We start from the raw sequence: 22,390 nt of genomic DNA on the forward strand, positions 1-22,390 counted from the left end.
GACAGAAAAAGAAAAGATGTTCAATCCACAGGAGCAAAGGGGAGCCTGGGGCCTGAGTTTGAGAACTGGCTCTTCTCACCTGGCCGCACAACCTGAGGGAAAGTCACTTCAAACGCTCCATGACTTGGTCATTTTGCTCAACGGTGTTAAAATGAGGTCAGACTGAGTGATCTCTCCACCTCCTAGGATTCCTGATCTCCATGATAAAAACTACCACAAATCCACGAGAACAGGGTTAGCTGGCTGGGCACATAAGGAGGTTTGGTTTTGTTTTAAAAAGGGGATTTATAAGCACCTTTGAAATAGTTCGATTCTGGATTCTATGGCCGACTCCTCTCTGGGGGAAATGAGGTCTTGCCCAGCACACATCCCGCCTGTCTGCAGAGGGGGTGCCCTGGCCGTCCTGGATGCAAAAATGCTATTCCCGTGTAGACGGCCGTGAGGAGGAACACGTTAACTGTTGTAATTGCCCAGTTTATGAAAACGTCAATCCAACTAATCCCAGGGCTCTGGGAAGCTGAAGACATTTTTTTCTTGGATCCGAGTTTGCAAAACAATCAGTTTAGAGATGCCTTTTTATGATTTAAAACGCAGTATTGTATTTATCCCACGACTCGCATCCCAGAATTCTTGAGGGCAGGTGACAACCCAAGGAGGCAGGGGCCTGCCATCACTCATCTTTTGCGGACTTCCCAGGTCCTGACTATGTTATTCACGGTGAAGTGCTCAGTCGGGATTTGCCCGGAGAGCGGATGGAGAATCGACCTCAACACAGAGAGCTGATTTTTTTTTTTTTTTTTTTTTTATGTACACTTCAAGTGTCTCCTAAATCTGACCCGGTGACCTGAAAATGATATCACATACACAGTGGATACGCCAATCTTTTCAGTTGGTTTTATATTCTGTCGCCTGCTATACTTAAAAATACTCAATTTTGTTTTGTATATGCCCTTTGTATATGAAAATACTCAGAGAGTCTAAATCAAATCCACTGTGTAAATTACAGTTTTAGAAGCTTCTTAAATCTTTCTTTCCTTCCAATGGCTTACGAGGACACCCCAAGCAAAGGTGTTTATTTTTCCTATTTTTCCGTGTCTTCAATAGAAGAATACCAAATCAGAGCATTCCACTGGTAGATGTGTTCCAAATGCGTTTCTGTTTGATTTTAAATATGAAGATCTAGGTTTATTTTAAATTACTTTTCATCTTAGACTTCCATATAAGCCTATGATTGTTTGTGGAGGACCTAAGTTTTGTAAGAGAAAACAAAATTCCATGCTTTGTACTAGAAAGCTCTACAACAGCATTCAAGGTGGATAAAATTAAGTGGAGCCATCGACAAACACATCATATCTTTTTAAAATACGGCTTGCTGGGGCATCTGGGTGGCTCAGTAAGTTAAGCGTCCAACTTCGGCTCAGGTCATGATCTCACGGTTCGTGGGTTCGAGCCCTGTGTCTGGCTCCGTGCTGACAGCTCAGAGCCTGGAGCCTGCTTCGGATTCTGTGTCTCCCTCTCTCTCTGCCCCTCCCCGGCTTGCTCTCTGTCTCTCTCTCTCAAAACTAAATAAACAGTAAGGACATTTTTTAAATACGGCTTGCTTACCTTGGCCAACTCTCATCCAGAGGCTGTGAGGAGTAACTGGCTCCGAAAGTACTACCATCAAAGTGGAATTTTTAATAAAGGAAAATAAAATTAATGGAAAGTTGAAGCAGAACGAAGACGCCAGAATCATGGAGAGTCAGACAACAGGGTTTCTGGTTCTTATCTGTTTCTCTACACCGATCGCTCTTCCTCCAGGCCTTCCCTCCACAACTGCCTCTGGAGAGTGCTGTCTCTGTATGATTCATGTGTGGGGTCTGTCTTTTTTTTTTTTTTTTTTTTTTTTTGGCTGGCATAGCGTCTTTTGTTTTCAAGAACTGCCTCCACCCTTCACCCCAAACCCGGTAAGGCCACCATTCTTTGGAAGCCCCTCTGTCCCAAGGCTCAGTATTTCCAGTCAAGGTACCTTATACCCCCGGCCACAGTGATTGGTCAGGGATGGGCTCCTGACATAAACAAAGCCAGAGAGTGCCTCGGAGGAGGAAAAAAGGGTGCCCTCAGTTGGGGCGATGAGCCCAAGAGCCGTGTCAGTCTGCAAGGAGACAAAGCCCATCCACCCAGGAAGTCAACACAGACTGACAGGTGTGATCCCCCTACCCACCAGGGGACACGTAGCGGATACAGTCTCAGGGCTGTTGTGCGAGCCCCTGGATAGCACCCTTGGGTTTCCAGGGACGTAAGTCAGTAAGTTTCCTTTTTTCAAGCTGAGGGTTCCTGTTACTTACAACCAAAAGAGAGCTGCACTAGATTTGTGGAGAAATGGTAAGTTCCTTGGGCTGTCGGGGGCTGCTCCATTTTCTAAATTCTGTACTCTTCCAGGGATGGTGCCCTGGGACATATTCCAGACGCAGAGAGAAACAGATGTGATACGACAATATCCACGCCGAGGGCAATAGAGGCGTTTAGTTAATTTAGTTCATTTACACCCATAGAACAGTCTCTTCAAAACATCTTTAATCATAATAATCTCCTGCTAAAAACTGTAATGATTCTATACAGAAGCCACCACATGCGTGGGCTCAGGAGGAAGGGGAGGGGGCCCCCGTCACGCAGGCCTGGCCTGGGCGTCCCCGATGAACGACTGGGTGTGAAAGGCCCCTGTGGCCGGGAGGGGCGTTATGATCACGAGGTCCACTCTCTGTATTTGTCATCTGCAGCTAGCTTACTTCTTAATCTGAACCTAAGTCCACACGGTAAGAGATGATTTTCAAAAGGGAGACACTTCCTCAACGATGGGGCTTCGTGCATGTGAAGTGCAGGCTAGAATACGCCACAGGAGGCGAGCACGAAGGAGGCAGGCTCCCTGACCGATGAAAACCACCAGAGCCTTGGTGGACCGAGCCATCGGCCAGGAGGCACCGAGTCTCCCCACCCGCGGGCATCTGTCTTTCCGCTTCCTGCAGAGTTCAATGGATCTCCGTGGGGAGAAGCGGAACGTCAGGAAGCAGAAGGTTCCCGTTTCTCTCAGTACCCTGCCGTCCTAAGTCCCCGAGGCAGTGCCGCTAACACAACTTAGCACGTGGAGCCTTAAGAGTAACAGAATGACCAAGCGCCCATTACCTCAATGGTGAGGTTCGAGGCAGCATGTTAACCTTTCTGATGCATGTTAATAGCATTGACGTGTAGCGGTTTCCTGAAATTAACTTTCAGGGGTTCTCACTGCATCGCCCAGGCCGGGGTGCGGCGGCTGCTGACAGGTGAGATCCCCCCCACCCACCAACTCCACGCCGCCCTGATGCGGAAGTCCGCGTGGACGCCCCACCGGTCGGCCGCCCTGGGCTCCGGCCGTGCCCTCCTCGGCCTCCCAAGGGGCCGGGGCCCAGGCACACCACCCCGGGCCCGGCTGGGGTTCTTGATGCGATGAGGCCGGGCCAGCAAAACTCAAAAGATGTGACCGCTCAGCATTCTTAATTCTCCCTGGCACATGTCATTTATTGGCCGTTTAAAAACGCAAGAGCTGCTGGGCATCAGGAGAAACGCTAACGTCACTGGCTCTCAAAGCTGCAGTCAACCGAAGGCAAGCCCAGAAAAGTCTTCTTAAGATTTCAGGAGCTTTCACTCAGGTGGCTTTGACTAGTCCACAACACCGACATGTCCTACAGGACGACCTAAAGATGGGGAAATACCCTTATTTGTCAACTTGAATTTACCATCAATTCAACAAACGACCGTGGCGTCTACCGGCTGCCAACGGAGAAGCAGGGTTTTTAACGAGCCAGACCAGCTCCTCGGCCATCACCCCCGGTTAGCCTAGGTTAAAAGGTCCCCACATTAGTGTGCACATTTTTATTGGCACACCCATCCCACGCACTCCTTTTCAGGTCCTTTGCTGCCTCCTCCTCCTCCTCCTCCTCCTCCTCCAATCCTGATGCTCCCTGAGCCCCATGGCCTCACAGCCTCTCAGCCCATGTTGCTCACAAAGGGACAGGACGGGGACAAGGGCCTTGGAATTGCTGGGCATCACGCCGTGGGGGTAGCGTGGGAGGCTGGAGACACTCGGGGAGGAGTGCCCGAGGACACAGAGCCGGGCCCACCCAAGCTCACCGGGGGCGGGGGGGCGGGGGTCAGTCCTGCCCCGGCCTCTGGCTCCAACCGGCACTGGGCACCTGTAGTCCAGGGACCCCCAAACCCGCCGCCGACAGTTCGTGCCAAGCCCCAGTTTCCCACCGCCTGCCCGGCTTTGCCACCAAAAGTACGTTCAAACTCCACCCGGACACTAACTCCCGCTCCTCCCTCGCGTCTGCTCCTTTTCTCGCCCGTCCACCGTGTTTCACCCACCGACGTGCTCCCCACATGCCTGTGGATCTGGAGAGGAAGCTCCTTGTGTCCCTGCCTCAGTCCGCTGACCAAAGGCCTCCCCTCCTCCTCCTCCACGTGGGCAGTGTCACAGGGAAGCTTCTTACTCACTCTTCCCCAAAGGAAGGGGAGTAGCTCTTCTGCTGATAAGACAGGACATCTGGTGGCCCATCTACCCATGGGTGGGGTCACTGAGCCACAGAAGCTCCAGACGCATCCACCCTGTCTCTGCTGTGCTGCTGGCCTCGTGGCTGGAGAGCACAGCCCGGCTTCTCCTTTCGGCTTCCTGTTCCCATGTGGTAAGCGCACCTGGGGCAGGGCTCAGGAAGAGCCTTCTAGAGGCAGCCTGGAGGCTGGCCATCTTGTCTCCGAGCCTCTGGAGCTCAGGGTTCTACCAGGGGGTGGTTTGTGGGGCAGGCCCAGGACCTCCCATGCAGCCGGCCGGGCGAGTGGACTCTGAGTCTGCTTTCCTGGAACCCGCCCGCAAGACGACTCCCAGGGTCAGAGGGAACACACAGAGCCCGTCCCAGTCTGGTTCCTTCCTAATTTCTCAACCACGTCTTCGCCATCATGTTACTTCCTCTTGTCCTGTTTTGCCTCCAACTACGTCCTGCTAGAAAACATCTTGGAGTCCAATGTCACGGAGAGAATCTGAGTGGGATCTTTCTGAGTCCTTGCGTGTGTGGGAACATCTTTCTGCTCTCCTTGGCACACGAGCGACAGACAGGTCGCATGTGGAATTTTGAAGTCTGAACATTTTCTCCCGAGAAGCTCTAAACATCAGCCCGTTCCTTGTCCTTTAAGATGGAAATCGCTAGTGGGTACTAGGTAAAAGTTGGGTTTTGTGATCAAATGCATTTTGTTAGTCCCAGGTGAAGAGAAAAAGTTTTTTAGCTGCAAGCCTTCTTAGAGCCCTGGGGGCCGGCGGGGGGCGGGGGGTGGTGGTGGGGAGTGGAGTAGCGTTTCCTCAAATGTAACAGGCTGAGTATGTCAAAGAAACCGTGTTCTATACACCAATGTCCTAAAACTTTCATCTCGTTGCACAAACAGACTCAAAGCAAGGTCTGTTCCAAAGAGGAAAGCCATTCCTAACTTTGGCAGGTCTTAAGGCGTCCCTTCCTGACCACTCACGCTAGTTTCCCAGATGCGATGCATTCCTGCGCCTTGTTGGGAACATAAATCAGAAATTTTCCACACACTTATTTTTCTCTCTTTCTAGAAACACCTTTAGAAGAAGGCGTTTAGCATGATTCTCCAGTGTGTCCCCTGCGTTCTCGATGTGTTACCCACAGGTCTAAGATAATATCCTATCTGCCGCAAATTCACGTTAGTTGTTCAGAAACGTGACCAGACGGCGTGTGGGACCCATGTCCGCTGCCCTGGAGGAGGGAAGAGGGCTGCTGCAGAAACCGGCGGCCGCGGACACGTAGAAGAGCCCCTAAGCTGAGTTCACAAGCCCAGGCCCTAGCCAGGGACCAGGCGGTGCCCCCCCCCCCCCCCCCCCCGCCTTCTGAGTGTGGCCCCAGGCAGAGCCCAGCTGGACAGCGCCCTGGTCTTTGCTTGTGGTGGCTGCCCGTGGCAGCAGCAAAGCCCAGGGCACTAGCCTTCTCTGAGGCCACAGCTGCCCACTGCACGAGGAATGTCCCCAGGCCGGTGCCCTGCTTGCTACCCACTCGGGGAGGAAGCCAGAATATTTGTTAAACAATGTCCGTTTCATGTGAGATCCCTGTATCATAGGACTGAACCCTGTCTAGGCCAGTCTGCCGCGCTGAAGTAACTTCCAAGCCAAGAAACAGCTGCAGGAAGAGAATTCTGGATACGTTTTTTTCCTTTTCTTTTTGTTCTAACAAAGGTTCAAACTGGTGTGAACACTTTCAAATGACAGAAGTGGGATACAGACATTAAGGAGGTAACAGAAGACCCTGTGTGAAAGGCCACCGTTTTAAGCAAATTATTTCGAAATCAACTGAATGTGGCCACGAAAGGAAAGATGAAATCTTTCTCCCAAGTTCTTCTGATTTATGTCAGTACCTTCGATGTATAATTATCCCTCTCCTATATTTCACTAGGAGCTCACGGCCCCTTGGTTCCGCAGAAGAGACATGCTGTCCATTAACGGACCGGCCTGAGCTCAAAAATTTCTTTGTATCAGCAGATGCCCAGTCCCCAGACCCCAGTTAGGTTGTGCTTAAGAAGAGAACAGAGAGAGGGGTCTCACGACCTGTGGATCAGACATGTACTGTGTGATGACCTTTAATCTATCTGTGCATTAATTTAGTTTTTGCTTCCCTTCCCCTCTGAAGGTGACCTGTATTTGCTGCTGTTTTCACAAGGGGACCCATAGATGGGGTCAAGTGACACCCCGTGATAAATCACCTGGGAGGAGACCGAGTCCCCTGAGCGCATGGTGTGGTCGCCCCTTCTGTGACTCTGCACAAGATACACCGTCTTCCTGGAACATTCCCTCTCCAGCTGCCTCCCTCTCTCTGCATCACCTACCACCTTCTGCCATTATCTTCCTTAATCATTTCTTTACCTGTTTGCTGTCCACCACCTCCCCCAGACCAAAACCTCACCAACGCGGGGACACGTCTTGTTCCACCACCCAGTCCCCTGCGCGTGGACAGTACTTGTACAGAAAAGGGACTCTGTAGATCTCTGCTGAGTACACAAATACATCATCCCCTTACTGGTGGCTCATCCTGCAAGCCTCAGACGTACCGCAAGGATGCCTTTTCCAGCCTCCCATCACTGGTCCTGGCTGCCCCTCCTATGAGCTGCCTCGACGAGAGCTCACCACACTGCACTGTGACCACTGTAAGCAACATGAGGACAGGGACCATATTATGTTCGCCACTATGCCTGCAGTGTCTCAGCGGGGCCTGACACTAGTAAATAATTTTTTTAATGTTTAGTACTTTTTTGAGAGAGAGAGAGAGAGAGAGAGAGAGAGAGAGAGAGAGAGAGAGAAGGGGAGGGGCAGAGAGAGACGGAGATACAGAAACCAAAGCAGGCTCCAGGCTCCGAGCTGTCAGCACAGAGCCCGACGCGGGGCTCAAACTCACAAACTGTGAGATCATGACGTGGGCCGAAGTCGGACGCTTAACTGACTGAGCCACCCAGGAGCCCCTCATTGTTTTTAAGTGAATGAACACTGTCCTCTGTCGCTTTCCTTCAATCCCCTCCTCTTCTAAGTTATTCCCTTGGTTAAAAGAGCTGTGAGCATGTGTACATACTTAGACCATACTTGCTGTAAAAAGGCTCTGAGATAGTTGCAAGTATACAGGTATTTATATATATGGCTATGAATATGTCATGTATGTATTATACTATTTACAGAGAACACCTACAGGAGAAAAAGAGAATCAAAACTTTGGGAAAAGACATATTGTTGAATCAAGCAAAGAAACACTCAGAAGTCTTTTGCTTGAAAATTCTCAGCAGTCTCGATGAGGGTTTGGTGTACATGCTCCTCCCACACGTGAGCACATGAGCCGAAGACTCGTCTGGATTCTCCTCTCCCTTTTGCGTTCTGCGTAAGGGTTATTACGTGTTCCAGAAGGGAACCCGCAGAATCAGCTGTCACCGTCACCCTCCCTGACAGCAGTCACATAATACATAAAACTAGAAGTCAGGGTCTGTCGTGGACCCTGTGTCCGCGGTGTGTCCCTTGGAGGCGGAAGAGAGGGGAGACGGGAACGTTCCCTGGGGTCGCTATCCCTGCCTCCAAATAGGAAGCTGGAGGAAGCCCGGGGGCAGGAGAAGCGTGTCCCCTGTGTGTGTCCTACAACGCCCCCCTACAGGGCCTCTCTTGACGGCAGGAGGGGGTCCGGGGGCCGACCCACCGAGTGCTGGAGGCAGGGGAGAGGCCCAGGCCCGGAGTCCGCTTGACCCGGGCTGAATCCAACCTCGACAGCGCGAATCTGGGACAAGTGACTTCGACGCTCAGCCTCCTCCTTGGAAAATGCGGGTTAAAACGCAAGAACTACTCAGTGAGTTTTGAGGACGGAATGACACAGAAATGGCCCGGCGCAGTGCCTGGCATGGGTAGGTGCTCGGCAAACACGCGTGCCCTCCCCCCACTTCCTGGTTTCTCGAGAAGCCAGCTCTACCATCACTGCCAGGAACCAGCTGTGCAGTGACACGCACCCCGCCTTCCTGTGCCTTCCTCCACCCCAGTGGGGGGAGCGTAGGGAGGGCACGGGGCCTCCCGGCATGCTGCTTCCACGTCCTCTCCCACCAAACTGTGTCCCCGAAGCCCTGAGCACAACGCCGGTGGCCCAGCGGTGACCACCCCGCCCACTGCCTAAGCCCCGGCCCCTGAAAAACAAAACTATCAGGGGACTTTGAAATCTCCTCTTCTTCATTCCTACTTAACAGCATGGGTCTCGGAACTGCATAAATAGGGGATCGCGTGAACTTTCTTCTGTAAGTTCTCACAGCAGGGTCCCCAGGTCAGCAGAAATAAAAATCAGCCAGATTCCCACATGTCTGTTTTAGCTAGATAGAGCAGGTCTCTCTAACCTGGTTCAAAGTCAGGTTTAACTGTGCCTTGGCCGACCTCGGAAGAAAATCCTGAGGCGGCCTTGCAACAGGGCCGGGTTACAGGTTCTGCTTGTGTCCAGTTACGTCACCCAACTCAGCTTTATCACCGTTTTCATCAAGTCAACACCCGCGATGATCTTTCCAATTTTCAGCTGCAGAGAGGTTTCTAGTTTCCAACTCGTTTGTTTTTATTGCCTCCCTTCATCAGATAAAACGAAGGCTTGGAGGCCAAAGGGGAACTGTAGGGAAGAGAAACCTTGAAAACCTCTCAAACATTTCGGAAGTCATACTGCCCTCAGACAACGAGAAAGGATATTGGTCGTCCCGGCTTGTCCCCAGACCGTCGGTGGAACGCGTGGAAGCGGGTCCTGGCCGGCCTCTCCACCAGCCCATGGTGGCGGGTCCCCCGTGCGCTATCAGCCTGGTGCAGGGACGGCTGCGGAAAGAAGGGAGAGGAGTCGGCCTGTGACCATGAAATCGCCACACTCACCCTCAGCAGCGGTGGCAGATGAAAAGGCAGATTCGGATTTTTACGAGTGTTTATGACTGTGCCTCGAGTCAAGGTAAACACAGTCACGGAACACGTGGGGCTGTTTCTGTAGGAGTGCAGAATAACTGAAAACGGTCTTTAGTGTGTTAAGATAAAAGCCAAACCGATGACACATTAAAAGCTGTCACAGTTACGAGGCAGGACCACAGGTTCATACATCACACCCCAGACACTCAGAAGTATGCTTGAAACGCAAGAGGTCTATTTCAGACAGAGGTAAGCTGGATACCTATAGTATCTAGAAATACAGATACAGTATCCATAAATGTGTACACACACACACACACACACACACACACACACACAACACAGTATCCAGAAATACAGATACAGTATCCAGAAATATATATACATAGTATCCAGAAATACAGATATACAGTATCCAGAAATAAACCGGAATACCTACAGACTGTGGGTTATTTGTTTTGCACAGAGTCTTTAAATTTCCAATTGAATTGACAATGTTTAAAAATTCAGGTCTGAGGCTTCTAGGGAAAAATCTGAACACCCAGGCCACGCCAGTCCCACGTTCCCATGTGGCAGAATGGACTGAAATCGAGAGTGGCTGCTCTCTGTAGGCGGGACACCCGTTCTCGTGCTTTTAATGCTTACACCAGACCACCGACTGACTTACTACGTTAGACGTTTGAGTCTGTAACCCCTCAGTTAAGGAAAGAGAAAAGAATGCTACCTCAACACAAGTTGAAAATGCGCAACTCATTATTCCCAAAAATGGCACAAATGAAAATAGAAACAGATTCAAGATAAACCCGTGGTCAATAAATCCGAAATCCTTTCTTAAGGGAGGCTTGGGTACATTCTTCTTAAGTTTATTTATTTTGAGAGAGACAGACAAGCAGGAGAGGTACAGAGAGAAAGAGAGACAGAGAGAGACAGAGAGAGAGAGAGAATCCCAAGCAAGCTCCACACTTTTAGCACAGAGCTCGACACAGGGCTCAAACTCATGAACCATGAGAGATCATGACCTGAAGCTGAAATCAAGAGTCGGACACTTAACCAACTGACCCACCCAGGTGCCGTGGGGGTACATTCTTAACATTTTTGAGACTGGCATCATAAAAGGCAATCTTTTTGGTTGTCAAAGGCCAAACGCTAGGCTGGACCACTGTATCACACATATGATGTGCGCGTAGTATATATATAATGTTACACAAGGGATGGATGTGTTTGTGAAATATACGAAAGCAGATTTTCTTTTATCTAAACTGAATCATGTATAAATAGCTTGCTCTGAAAGGAATCCTATAACAGAGGATGTTTTTATAGGGGAGCTGTTTCTTTTAGCTAAGAATTGGTGGTTACTTTTTCTTTGCGAAACATGGATTTTCTCACTCTGGACTTGGGAAAGCCTCCTATTTCTCCAGAACAGGCTGATACAATGTCTAAATTAATTGAGTCTAAGAGTTCTAATCTCTCTGTTTATTTTTGAGAGACAGAAAGCACGAGGTGCAGAGAGAGAGAGAGGGAGACACAGAATCCGAAGCAGGCTCCAGGCTGTCAGCACAGAGCCCAACGCAGGGCTCGAACCCACAAAACGCGAGATCATGACCTGAGCCGAAGTCAGCCGTTCAACCGACTGAGCCACCCAGGTGCCCCGTCTAATCTCTTTTTCAACCCAAATCTGTCATCTCCTACAACAAAGAGATCTTCGTGAGGAACAACTTCTGAGGGCATGAAAAACAGCCGTTGTGATGGGTAAACTGGGTGCTGATCTCAGACAACACAGCATAATCTTCCAGGGAGTGACAAAATGAAATACCTTGTTAATCAGGAGGACGCACACCCACATCACACAGTTTTCAAAACCTGTTTACACAGGAACACGAGGGACAGATGACTTTGTTCCAGGGTAAAAGGGAGGATTCTCTGGTAACAGGACCAACATTCACCTGAGTGGTGTTACATGTCCTTGGAAACACACTTTCATCTAGGAGCCTCGGAGTACGGAGACCGGCCTACAGAGGTGGGGCTGAGGGCCTCTAGAAGGGGTTCCAAAAAAGCAGAGAGTTCTTGGAACGTCTGGCAGACTTCCTATTACACACATACTTGCTGTTCACACTCGCCTCTTTTGCGGTCACCAAATGCATGGGCCCAAATCCTGTATTGCTGCCTGGACTCAGCTTGGGGGCGGGGGATGGTCTCTGCCAACATTGGATATTTTCTTCTCGTGCTCAGCGAGACACTACTGAAGCCCCCTGCCCCTACAGCAGCTGGTCTTCTTCCAAACTACACTGAGCTTTTCGGCCTTCTGGACTCACAGGCACCTGCCTTGCTCATGACATGAGCTCGAGCAGGTGTTCCGTGGGGGAAGCTGGGGGGGGGGGGGGTGGCTGAGCAGACTCAAGAAGAGGAAGCCTGTGAAACACCATGGCCTTGTGCCTGCTGAGAGCTAAAAGTCTGTTATTTAACAATGTATCTCTTGGGGCGCCTGGGTGGCTCAGTCAGTTGAGCGTCCGACTTCAGCTCAGGTCACGATCTCACGGACCGTGAGTTCGAGCCCCTTGTCGGGCTCTGGGCTGATGGCTCGGAGCCTGGAGCCTGCTTCCGGTTCTGTGTCCCCCTCTCTCTCTGCCCCTCCCCCGTTCATGCTCTGTCTCTCTCTGTCTCAAAAATAAATAAACGTTAAAAAAAAATTTAAAAAAAACACAATGTACCTCTTAGGTCGACTCTAACACAAAAAAGAACTAGAAGGCCAAGGGCTTTGTGCTTTCAGTTCCTTTTCAAGTTGTATCCATAGTTTTTTTTTTACGTGGGTTGTACCCACACAGCACATACATTCTTGTGGTCTATTTCCTGTACCTATTTTCTGTGTATGTAACCCTTATAGCTATTAATTCAGCAGGTGCACAGTATTTCACTTCCAATGTTGAGGAGGCCCACACCCCACGCTGCAATTCAAAGAACATGTGCTTTGGAGTCAAAGAAACAGTTCCAGTCCAGAATCGTTTTCTTAACGGCCAGTCATCCCCTCTCTCTTATCTGTAAAGTGGACAGGATGCTGCTGATAACTTCCTCACAGGCTTGCTGAGAACACGAAATTAGATGATGCATGCGAAAGCTGCCTTATCCCAGGGGCACTGGGGCTTACCGGCCAAACTGCTCCCCCACCTGCTTCAGTGCACAGGTGGAAGCCCTAAGCCCCAGAGGGACTGTATGTGGACCCAGAAGGAAATGCAGGTTAAGCGAGGTCCTCCAGGTGGGCTCTCATCTAATAGCACCAGCGTCCTGTTAAGAGGAAGAGACCACATGGGGCGCCTGGGTGGCGCAGTCGGTTAAGCGTCCGACTTCAGCCAGGTCACGATCTCGCGGTCCGTGAGTTCGAGCCCCGCGTCGGGCTCTGGGCTGATGGCTCGGAGCCTGGAGCCTGTTTCCGATTCTGTGTCTCCCTCTCTCTCTGCCCCTCCCCCGTTCATGCTCTGTCTCTCTCTGTCCCAAAAATAAATAAAAAACGTTGAAAAAAAATAAAATTTAAAAAGAGGAAGAGACCACAGGACACACACACACACAGAGGAAAGGCCGTGTGAGGGCAGGAAGAGAGGCCTGACCAGAAACCCGCCCTGCCCACATCTCGATCTTGGACGTCCAGCCTCCAGAACTGTGGGACAAGAGATTTCTGCTGTGTCAGTGGCCCCCCCCCCCCCCCCCCAAGTCTGTGGTGTCCTGTTAGGGCAGCCCGAGCAGACTAAGAACACTGGGCATTAGAAGGAGGATGGATGTCTAGGTGGTTGGGTGTTGGCAAGCATCTTGTTAAAGGTGAGGCCACCCCACAGAGTCCTTTTATGGACAGCACGGGCAACACCATTGGTAGGGGCTTTCCCGCTACTCTGAGCCTCCCAAAGTATCCCTAAAGGACCTAGATCTTTGTTAGGCACCCATCTGCTGCCCATGCCGGGTCACCTCTAAAAGCTACAGCCTGGTATGAATGGCTGGACAGACAGAATGCTGGCAGGGCTCTGTGTGACTGGCTCTGGCCCACGGTTCGGGAGCAGACATGATATACATTTGTCCAAATAGAAACTCTCCTACTCTCTTCCTTCTGCCCTGAGAATTCCATGACCCAAACAGGGATGCTCCCTCAGCCTCAGTTATCCAGGAGAGCCCCCAGCAACAAAGAGGAGTTAAAAAAAAATAAAAAAAAAAAATAAAAAAGGCTTGCCCCAGTCCCAGAGTTTTGGGAGCGGTTGTTAGCACAACAAAGCTAATATGACAGTGACAGCAGAGAGAGGCTACAGTGATGTGCAGAGTCTGATTTTCCTTCAAGTCAGAAGAACCTGGGAAATTGGCAGCACCTGTTTTGAGGATGGACCCGGGTTTGGGCTCTGATAAATACCATCCTGTTTCAGGACACGGGACCCAGACACTAAACGAAGACGAGAAGGCTTCTGTGCCTCCGCATTCAACCGCCCCTCCCCGCTGCCACGGGGGCCCCAGGGCCACACTACCCGCAGGCAGACCAAGTGCGTGCTGAGGGCCCCAGCAAGGCCAGGGCAACACCCAAGAGGATGTTGAGCCGATGCCCAATAATGTTTCAAGTATTCGTGGTGGGAAAATTCAAAATTTAGCTGGGCTTCCTTGCCTTTTTGTTTGTTTGGGGACAGCTTGGTGGTTTTTATTCAGGAACACACACACACAGAAGGGGGGTCCAGTCACCTCTCCAGGGCCTGCACCAGCACACGCCTTACCACGCTCCCCCCACCCCTTTCTAGGCACTAGGAAGCAGGTGGAAAGGACACACTGTGGGCGGCCACGTTCTTGGTGGCAGCCTGAGACAATGCAGTGGGGCCAGTGTCAATGGCCCGACGATGAGGTTCAGCACTGGGAGGGTCACACGGGAACCTTAGCAGCGAAGGGGCCAGCTATCAAATTCCGTTCCACGTTGGGACCTAACTGGCAGAGGCTGAGTGTGAGAGGAAAGGACCAAGCGGTAACACAAGGCAGGGGAAAGGTGGATTCTGGGCTTAAGTCGCCAAATTTGACAGAAGGCAGACTGAGGGTGGAGCACAGCCCAAGCACCAAGGTTCCACGGACCTCGATAGCAAAGGGCAACGAGGTGGGTTTGCGTTGGGGGTCGGGGGTAAAGGTGACTCCTGAGTCGGCAAGGAGACCGGCTACAGTCGACTCTTGCCTACTTTCTGTCGTTGGGCCTTTTGGGGGGGGGGGGGTGTGCGGGGAAGGAGGCAGACCCCAAGCAGTTCAAGGTGCTGCTGAGAACGGGACGTCCACTTACAGAGAGTCTCGCCCTCAGGCCTCCTCCCTTTGCAGGACTGTAGGCTCCCCGATTGCTTGTGAAAGTATCTCTATGTGGATGGCAAATTAGATCAGGGATGCAGGTATTAGGATGGCTGCTGGCGGGGGGGGGGGGGGGGGTGTCGAGGCTGGCTGACATGAAACAGAACGTGTGAACCTTCCAGAGGAAGCAGAGTTGTGCGTTTCTGGGCAGAAATCCAGGGCCAATGGCAGAGAGTACGGCGGGCTCAGTGCACCCCCGCACCCCCGCCCAGGACCAAGAGCTCATTTAGGTGTCTTTTCGTGGGTGTGGGCGCCCACCTGCTGCCCACATCGCCTCTGAAAGCTGCAGCCAGAGATGACTGGCTGAGCAGTTGCAGGTGAATTTCCTTACCTTTCCTAGGAGGAAAATTACTTCCTGTCAGTAGGCACCATTGACCTATCAGGTGACCTATATTTGCATTAACTCTTTTAGCAGATGTACCGTACTGTCGGCATAGCGTGGAGCTTGTGGTTAATCACAAACCCCAGATCTTTCCACGTGACTAATAAACCACAAGCAGATTCCTACTAAGCCCTTGTTTCGTCGTGACCTGAGCTCAAGTCTGAGAGCTGGAGAGCTGTTCACTGTCCCCTCAAGGGGATTATCATTATTAAAAGTATCCTACGTTATATTCTATATACACACACGCTCTACATATGTTACAGTATATTCTTTATGTGTGAAAGACCAAGCCACGCTTTTTTTTTTTCTTGCAACAAAGATCAATCCTAGCTTACGGCTGTATTTCTACACAATGTTATTAAAAGCAGGAGAATTGGAATTTGCCAATTTTCTCTAGTGAAACAGGAATTTCTAAATGCTGGATGACTCTAAATGCAAGTATGTTCTTGTATGCTCTTGCATTGTCAGAGTTTTAATACATTTAAAAAAAAATGTATTGAAGGGGCACCTGGGTGGCTTCGGCTCAGGTCAAGATCTCACGGTCTGTGAGTTTGAGCCCCGCATCGGGCTCTGTGCTGACAGCTCGGAGCCTGGAGCCTGCTTCGGATTCTGGGTCTCCCTCTCTCTCTGACCCTCCCCTGCTCACACTCTGTCTCTCTGTCAGAAATAAACGTTTTAAAAAAATGTATTTAAAACATGCAGAGTCCCAGGATGAAGTGTATGTGGTTCCTTCGACAAGCCTGATCCAGGATCCTGTAACTCAGCATCGTTACAAAGGGCTGCACCACCGGTACTCACGCACAAACAAGGCTACGTAAGACAGCTTTCGGTTCGACAGCTCGAAGGAAAAAAAGGTAAACTCCCGCAAGAGCAGCATGGATTTTTCTAGAACACCACTGTCAACACACAAAACACGTCCGGGCCGGCAGCTCCGATGACACGGACACGGACGAGGACGAGGACAGCCCGCTTGCCTAAACCAGGGGTTGCTCGGTGGCAACCTCACCCATCTCGGTGGCAGAAACAGGAACCCTCGAGGGGAGCAGCCCGAGGGGGCCCCCTCAGGTCTTGCGTCACACCTGAGCCTGATATGTGGGGCCACCCGCTCTCGGGAACAGGGTAGGAGGAGCCCAAGGAGGGGAGGTGGGGGTGTATGGCTGACAGCTCATTAGGGTGAGCTTCACAGGTAAGAACCAAGGGGTGCTGGCCACGGCGGACCGCAACTCCACACGTTCCTTCTCCACGGGAGACACCAGCATCCAGAAGGAGGAGTGATTTTTCTCAAGGTGATGCAGCTAGTGACAAACTAGCTGGAAGCCTGAACTCAGGATCCTGATCCTCACCTCGCCATCTTGCCTCCTCTGCTAAGTAGCCTACGTGAAATCAGGCTTGCGAGTGTGGCATACTACAGAAAAGAAGTTAAAGACTTTTTTTCAAATGTTTATTTCGAGAGAGAGAAACAGGGCAGGGGCAGAGAGAGGGAGAGAGAAAGAATCCCAAGCAGGCTCCGTGCCGACAACGGTGAAGCCTGACGTGGGGCTCGACCCCACGAACCACGAGATCATGACCCGAGCCGAAATCAAGAGTCAGACGCTTAACCGACTGCCACCCCGGTGGCCCAAAAGTAAAAACGATTTTGTTGAGAGATTTTCCAGACAAAACTATGTTCTTGTAAATCTACTGAAGAGCTAAGAATGACAGCACTGCTAAGATATCTGACCATCTTGCAGCATAAAGAACACACACACCTGGCTCATGGGACCAGCACGTTTGGGGTAGGTGTCTCACTTCCCGTGGGCTAAGAGGTTAGCTGAAAGCCCCAAGGCTGTCTACCGCCCATCCCACAGCTTCCTCCGATAGGATGAAACGCTTCCTTAGTCCTTCTAAATTCCTCTGTCTGGGAGTTCACATCGCTTCGTGGTAAACGCACGTAAGACTGGCCCCCGGGCCTGAACAGACTGCTGCCCTGGGGAAGAGCGGAGACTTAGGGAGTGTGGGGGTGAGGCAGGTTCCGTGGGCTGGTGGGGCTTTTCGATGCCGTTAATGGAAGACGTGACCGGCCTCTTCTTTTCAAAAGGACAACCGTGCCTCTCCTGGGAACCCAGCTGGGGACAATTGGAGCCCGCATCCCCCTTGGTTCTCATGAGGAGGAGAGGGAGCCCTGAAGGCCTGCCCACAACAGAGAAGAGGCTATGAATTCACTGCCTTGGGGTTAAATGGACCGTTTTCATTCTACCTTATAAGCTGAAGAGAATAAAAAGGATTTCATAGCTGGATTAGAGACTCTATTATATCACCATCAAAAAACCAACCAACCAAACAAACCCAAAAAACAAACAAAAAAACCCCCAAAACAACACAAAAACACAAAAAACCCCACACTCCTTAAAGAGCAAATCAAAATGGTTTACAAATCTGCAGGGTCAGACCTGCGCTCGCCCTGCCTCACAGCAGCCCCCACCCCCTTCCTTCGCCCTCCGTGGTGACGGGCAGGAGCTGACGCTTAGAAACGTGCCAGAGGCCGAGGTCCCGAGTCCACCAAGCTGTGAAGGTCCTAGCTTCTGGGAACACGGTCACTTCAGCAGTCGGCCAGCTCTGCACCGTCTTCGGGCTGGTCTTATCCAGTCCGGAAGGGTCATTTGACCCTCAGAGCCCCTGAATCACTGTTGGGATTTTTTTGGTGTGTGTTTGTTTTGTAACATGGAGACTGTGCCTTTTTTGACCACACAAATTTGGGATCCAATCTCCAAAGGAAGAAGTGAACCCCGCGGCGCAGGGGAAAGGAAGCTGCGAAGGGGCAGAGCTGGACGCCTGACCTGCCGCTGTACCCGAGGCCCTCGTGTGGCCCCTTCCTCGTCCTTATTGTGAAGTGAAAGGTAAAAGGGGAGTGAAATTATTAAGATAAACTAAGCTAAAGGATTACTCTAAAAAAAGTGACAGAGACAAAACCTTTTTTTAAGGCAGCAAAGGTCCAAACACACACAGAAAAGGAAACCAGCCAAAGTGACCTCAGGCAAAATAATCTGTCGAAACAGCAAAGCCTAAAACACACCCAGAGTGTGGAGCCCGGGGCTCGCGCTGGGGGCTCCTGCTCAGGAAGGGACAGATGGGTCAGGGTCCTGGCCCGGCTGCGCACGCGCCTCATCTGGAGAGGGGGGGGGATGACGTCCCACAGATGCACTGAGCCCCGTCATCCTGCCGCCCCCCCCCCCCACCACTCCGCCCCAGCGTCTTCCCTCTCAGTTCCCAGTGTCCGTGACAGTGGGGTCCAATACATGTCTGCTCTGTTTGTCACTATGTTTCCAAATAACTGGGCTCCAGACCAGAGTGTGTGCCTCTCGGTGGGGGGTGGGGGTGGGGTATAGAGGATGTGCACAGGGGAGACAGAAGACACTGGAAGCTGTTTCCACTCTGCTTTCTGCGAACGTGTGTATGTGTATGTAACTCACAAACAAACAAAGATACCCAGACTGGGGCTACAACACTCTTACTGCTAGGGTGCACGATCAGAAAGTTTTAGTGACAGAATGTTGAAAGTTACTGAAACTGGTGACAGCTGTACGGGAGCCTGTTATTCTGTCCTTTCTGCTTTTGTGGATGGCTACAATCTTCCAGAATAAGGTGAAGCATCCCCCCGCCCCCCTCAGACCCTCAAGGATGAGCACGGGCATGGCAAGGGCTAACCAGATGCCAAGCCTCTAAAGGCACCTTCCTATCTCTCCGGGAAATGCCCCACCAGCCCCCACAAAGGGAGAGGTCTTACACTGCCCGTTCCCACCCCACCCTCCTGCCTGGTGTGGTGTGTTTGGTGGAGATGGGGGTGGGGGGAGGGCTTCTGTTGAGTGCAGTCTGACCTTGAACTCTGCCGCTGATGTGATCACCACCCAGGAGGGAAGTTCTGGGTAAACTGGGTCTGCCCATTTATTTCCTCCAGAAAAAGCGGGTTTGCCTCTTCTGAGGACAACAACGATAGGAAGAATTATTTCTGCGAGCTAAGACGTGAGCAGGGACGGGGCAAAGGAGGCCAGCCTAGAGGCAGGTTACCGGGGAGAGAGAGCAGCTGGCCAGCAGAGGGAGGCCACAGGGGTCCTCGGCGGCCAGACGGGTCAGGTGGGTGCTTCAGATCAAGCAGGAAAGGGGTCAAGGCGCCTGAGCCTAGCTGCAGCCCATCAGGGGCCTCTTTCTGCCTCAGGGAAGGGAGGTGACAAGTAGACCGTTACCTGCCCCTACCCACCACCCTCCTCCCCTCCCCCTTCAGTCAGCTGCGCCCTGAACCATACCACACACCCCACTGTGACTAAACCTGGTGAGACACATCCCTGAGCCTAGAAGAAATCTGTTATTTGGAATAAAAAAAAAAAAAAGTGTGTGTGTGTGTGGGGGGGGGTATAAATAAAACAAAGTTGACAAAATGTTGGAAATTATTAGAGGATGGGACGTGGGGGAAATGGGTAAAGGTGGTCACAAGGTACAGACTTCCAGTTTTAGGGTAAGCAGGCCAGGGAAATGTTGCACGTCTGAAAGCTGCTGAGAGAGATCTCTAAAGTTGCCATCACTAGAAAAAACAATGTGTGAAGTGATGGATGTTTACTAAACTTACGGTGGTAACGTTTCGCAACGTATACGGACAGCAAATTACGCCGCACACTGAAATTAATGTGATGTGACATGTCAGCTGTAGCTCCGTAAAACTGGACAGAACGATGAAACTGGTGATGAGTATACACACGGGGGGGCTTCATGACTCTATTTCCTACTTTGGGGACATTTAAAACTTCCAAATTAAAAGCTCAATTTTTTAAAAGTTGATATTGTGGCCCTGTAATACATTAAGGGTGCCTTTTTTACCTTTACCTCCGAGAGCTTCTATACATGCAAGAGGCTAGGTTTTCGAACACGCAGCCAGCAAAAATTACTACTAAAATACTGTTTTTACATGACTTTAAAAAGACAAAATAGGTGTATAATTTCACAAAGGAACTAGAAAAGTATCATGAGAAAATGGGGGGGAATAAAACAACCTGGTATATTTAGTTAGCTCTAACAGCACATGGCAATTCTAAATAAAGCATACGGATTAAAAAAAAAAAAAAAAAAAGACATCCTGTTTTCGATTTCAAAGAGCGCAGGGTACTTTTCCTCATCTGGGCACTTGTTCACGAAGAGGCACCCGGAGTGTCCTGTCCGTCCGTCCGTCCGCCCGCACTCTCAGCCACAAGAGTTAGGGGCGCCGGGGAAGGTCAGCCCGCAGCCACTACCGGCCCCTCGGAAGTCTGGCACCCCCACTTTCCCAGGCCAGCCACTCCCGGCTCAGGCCTCGGGGCTCTGGTATGTTTCCCCATAGGCTGAGCTGCGAACCGTCCCTGGGGGACTCTCTGCAGGGAATCGGCCCAGAGGAGAGGCTTCCAAACATTCATCATCGTAGGGCTGTTTTCTTCTCCAGGAGGAAGCAAGCCACAAAAGTGGAAGAGAACATCCGGGGTGGGGGTGGCGGGCAAGTTCTTCACTTAATGTGAGTTAGAACCGCAAGTGAGTTGGGCGGCTTGTTGGGAGACACTGAGTTAACTTGGTTTGGCGTTCCCTTTGTCAACCGAACAGAAAGCTTGGCAGGGCTCGTAAAAGGAAGGCTTTTCCCCGCCTCTGCCTACAGACAGGGGAGGGAAACCCCCCACTGCCGGGACCTCCCGGCTCTGGACAGGGCCCAGCGCTCCCCGCCTGCGGCAGCACCCACAGCCCACAGCTTCCAACCTTAGTGCACAGGGTCTGTCCCCTACAGGGAAGGTGGGCCTTCCTCCAGCGCTGGCCTGGGACTGGAGGCCCCAGCCAGGTTGGCCCTGCCCATGCAGGCTCAGATGGCCTCACTTCTGGGAAGAGGCGGGATGGACGTCCCATTTTGTTCCCAGAGCCCAGCCCAAGGGAGCCTGGGGAGCTACTGAGTGGCCAGCCATGAAGCTAATAAAGCTAATGATTCTATCCGGTGTGGGATCCGCTGACTCAGATTAGGCACCATTAACCCAGCCCTAACTAAACGTATCCCTCGGTGGGGCGCCTGGGTGGCTCAGTCGAGTGTCCGACTTCAGCTCAGGTCATAATCTCTTGGTTCGTGGGTTCAAGTCCCATGTTGGACTCTGTGCTGACCGCTCAGGGCCTGGAGCCTGCTTCGGATTCTGGGTCTCCCTCTCTCTGCCCCTCCCCCACTCACATTCTGTCTCTCTCTCAAAAATAAATAAACATTAAAAATAAATAAATAAACATATCCTTCGGTATCTGGTACCCTAAAAAGTGGATAAGGAAAACTAGCAGTGAACTTGGTTATTTCTGTGGGGGTTCAACATTTTGAGGAGTTTTTTTTTTGTATTTCATCTGATGTTTTATAGTGGGGGTATGCAATCAGCATGGACTATAAAACTAGAGATGAAAAGTAAAATATGTTTAACCAGTGCACTAATTCAGATATTTGCTATAAAACCACAATGAAATGTACTCAGCAGTGCTACAGGTTTGTTTTTTTTTTCCTTCTTCTTCCATTTTCTGTGTATTTTATTTGTTTGTTCTTGGGAAATTTTCTGAGAGCTTTTGAAAATTTTTGGAGTTCCAGGTAAGACTTTCTTTTCTTTTCTATGCTTACTTTTTATTTTTTTATTGAATAAATGTGATACCTAACGTTGTGTAAGTTTAAAGCATACAGCGTGTTACTTTGATACATTTTATACATTGTAACATGACCGCTGCTATGGCGGTATCTGTCATATTAATAATAACTGCAGTATAATATTGTCAACCTTCATTATGCTGCAGGTATATAGCTCCATGGCTTATGTACCACTTGTCACAGCTCACAGGCTTAAACACCATCACTCTTACCTCCCCACGCCCAGCCCCTGGACACCACCATTTAACTATTTTTCACAAGTTTAATTATTTTAGATTCCACATAGAAGTGGTATAGTATGTACTTGTTTTTCTCTGACTTATGCCACTTAGCATAACAATATTCTATTATGCATATGGACCACATCTTTTTATTTTTATTTTTTTAATGTTTTTTTTTTTTACGTTTATTTTTGAGACAGAGACAGAGCATGAACGGGGGAGGGGCAGACAGAGAGGGAGACACAGAATCAGAAGCAGGCTCCAGGCTCTGAGCCATCAGCCCAGAGCCCAACTCGGGGCTCGAACTCACGGTCTGTGAGATCATGACCTGA

General features: G+C 50.7%; 1 protein-coding gene across 7 annotated transcripts in view; it reads right to left on the minus strand.

Annotated features, from left to right (window-relative positions):
- IQGAP1 (IQ motif containing GTPase activating protein 1) overlaps positions 1 to 22,390 on the minus strand; it is a 224,954-nt gene that overhangs the window by 34,410 nt on the left and 168,154 nt on the right. For all 7 annotated transcript variants that reach the window (XR_007454151.1, XR_007454149.1, XR_007454150.1 and 4 more), the window contains exons 39-40: positions 9,260 to 9,379; positions 1,606 to 1,667 (exon numbers count right to left, since the gene is read on the minus strand). Coding sequence is in view for 4 of the 7 variants with exons in the window: in XM_049614186.1 (XP_049470143.1) it covers positions 1,606 to 1,667; positions 9,260 to 9,379 (182 nt within the window). In the remaining 3 variants the exon portion in view is untranslated. The remainder of the gene's footprint in view (positions 1 to 1,605; positions 1,668 to 9,259; positions 9,380 to 22,390) is intronic.

This window comes from Panthera uncia (assembly GCF_023721935.1).
Source record: "Panthera uncia isolate 11264 chromosome B3 unlocalized genomic scaffold, Puncia_PCG_1.0 HiC_scaffold_2, whole genome shotgun sequence".
Taxonomy (NCBI): Eukaryota; Metazoa; Chordata; class Mammalia; order Carnivora; family Felidae; genus Panthera; species Panthera uncia.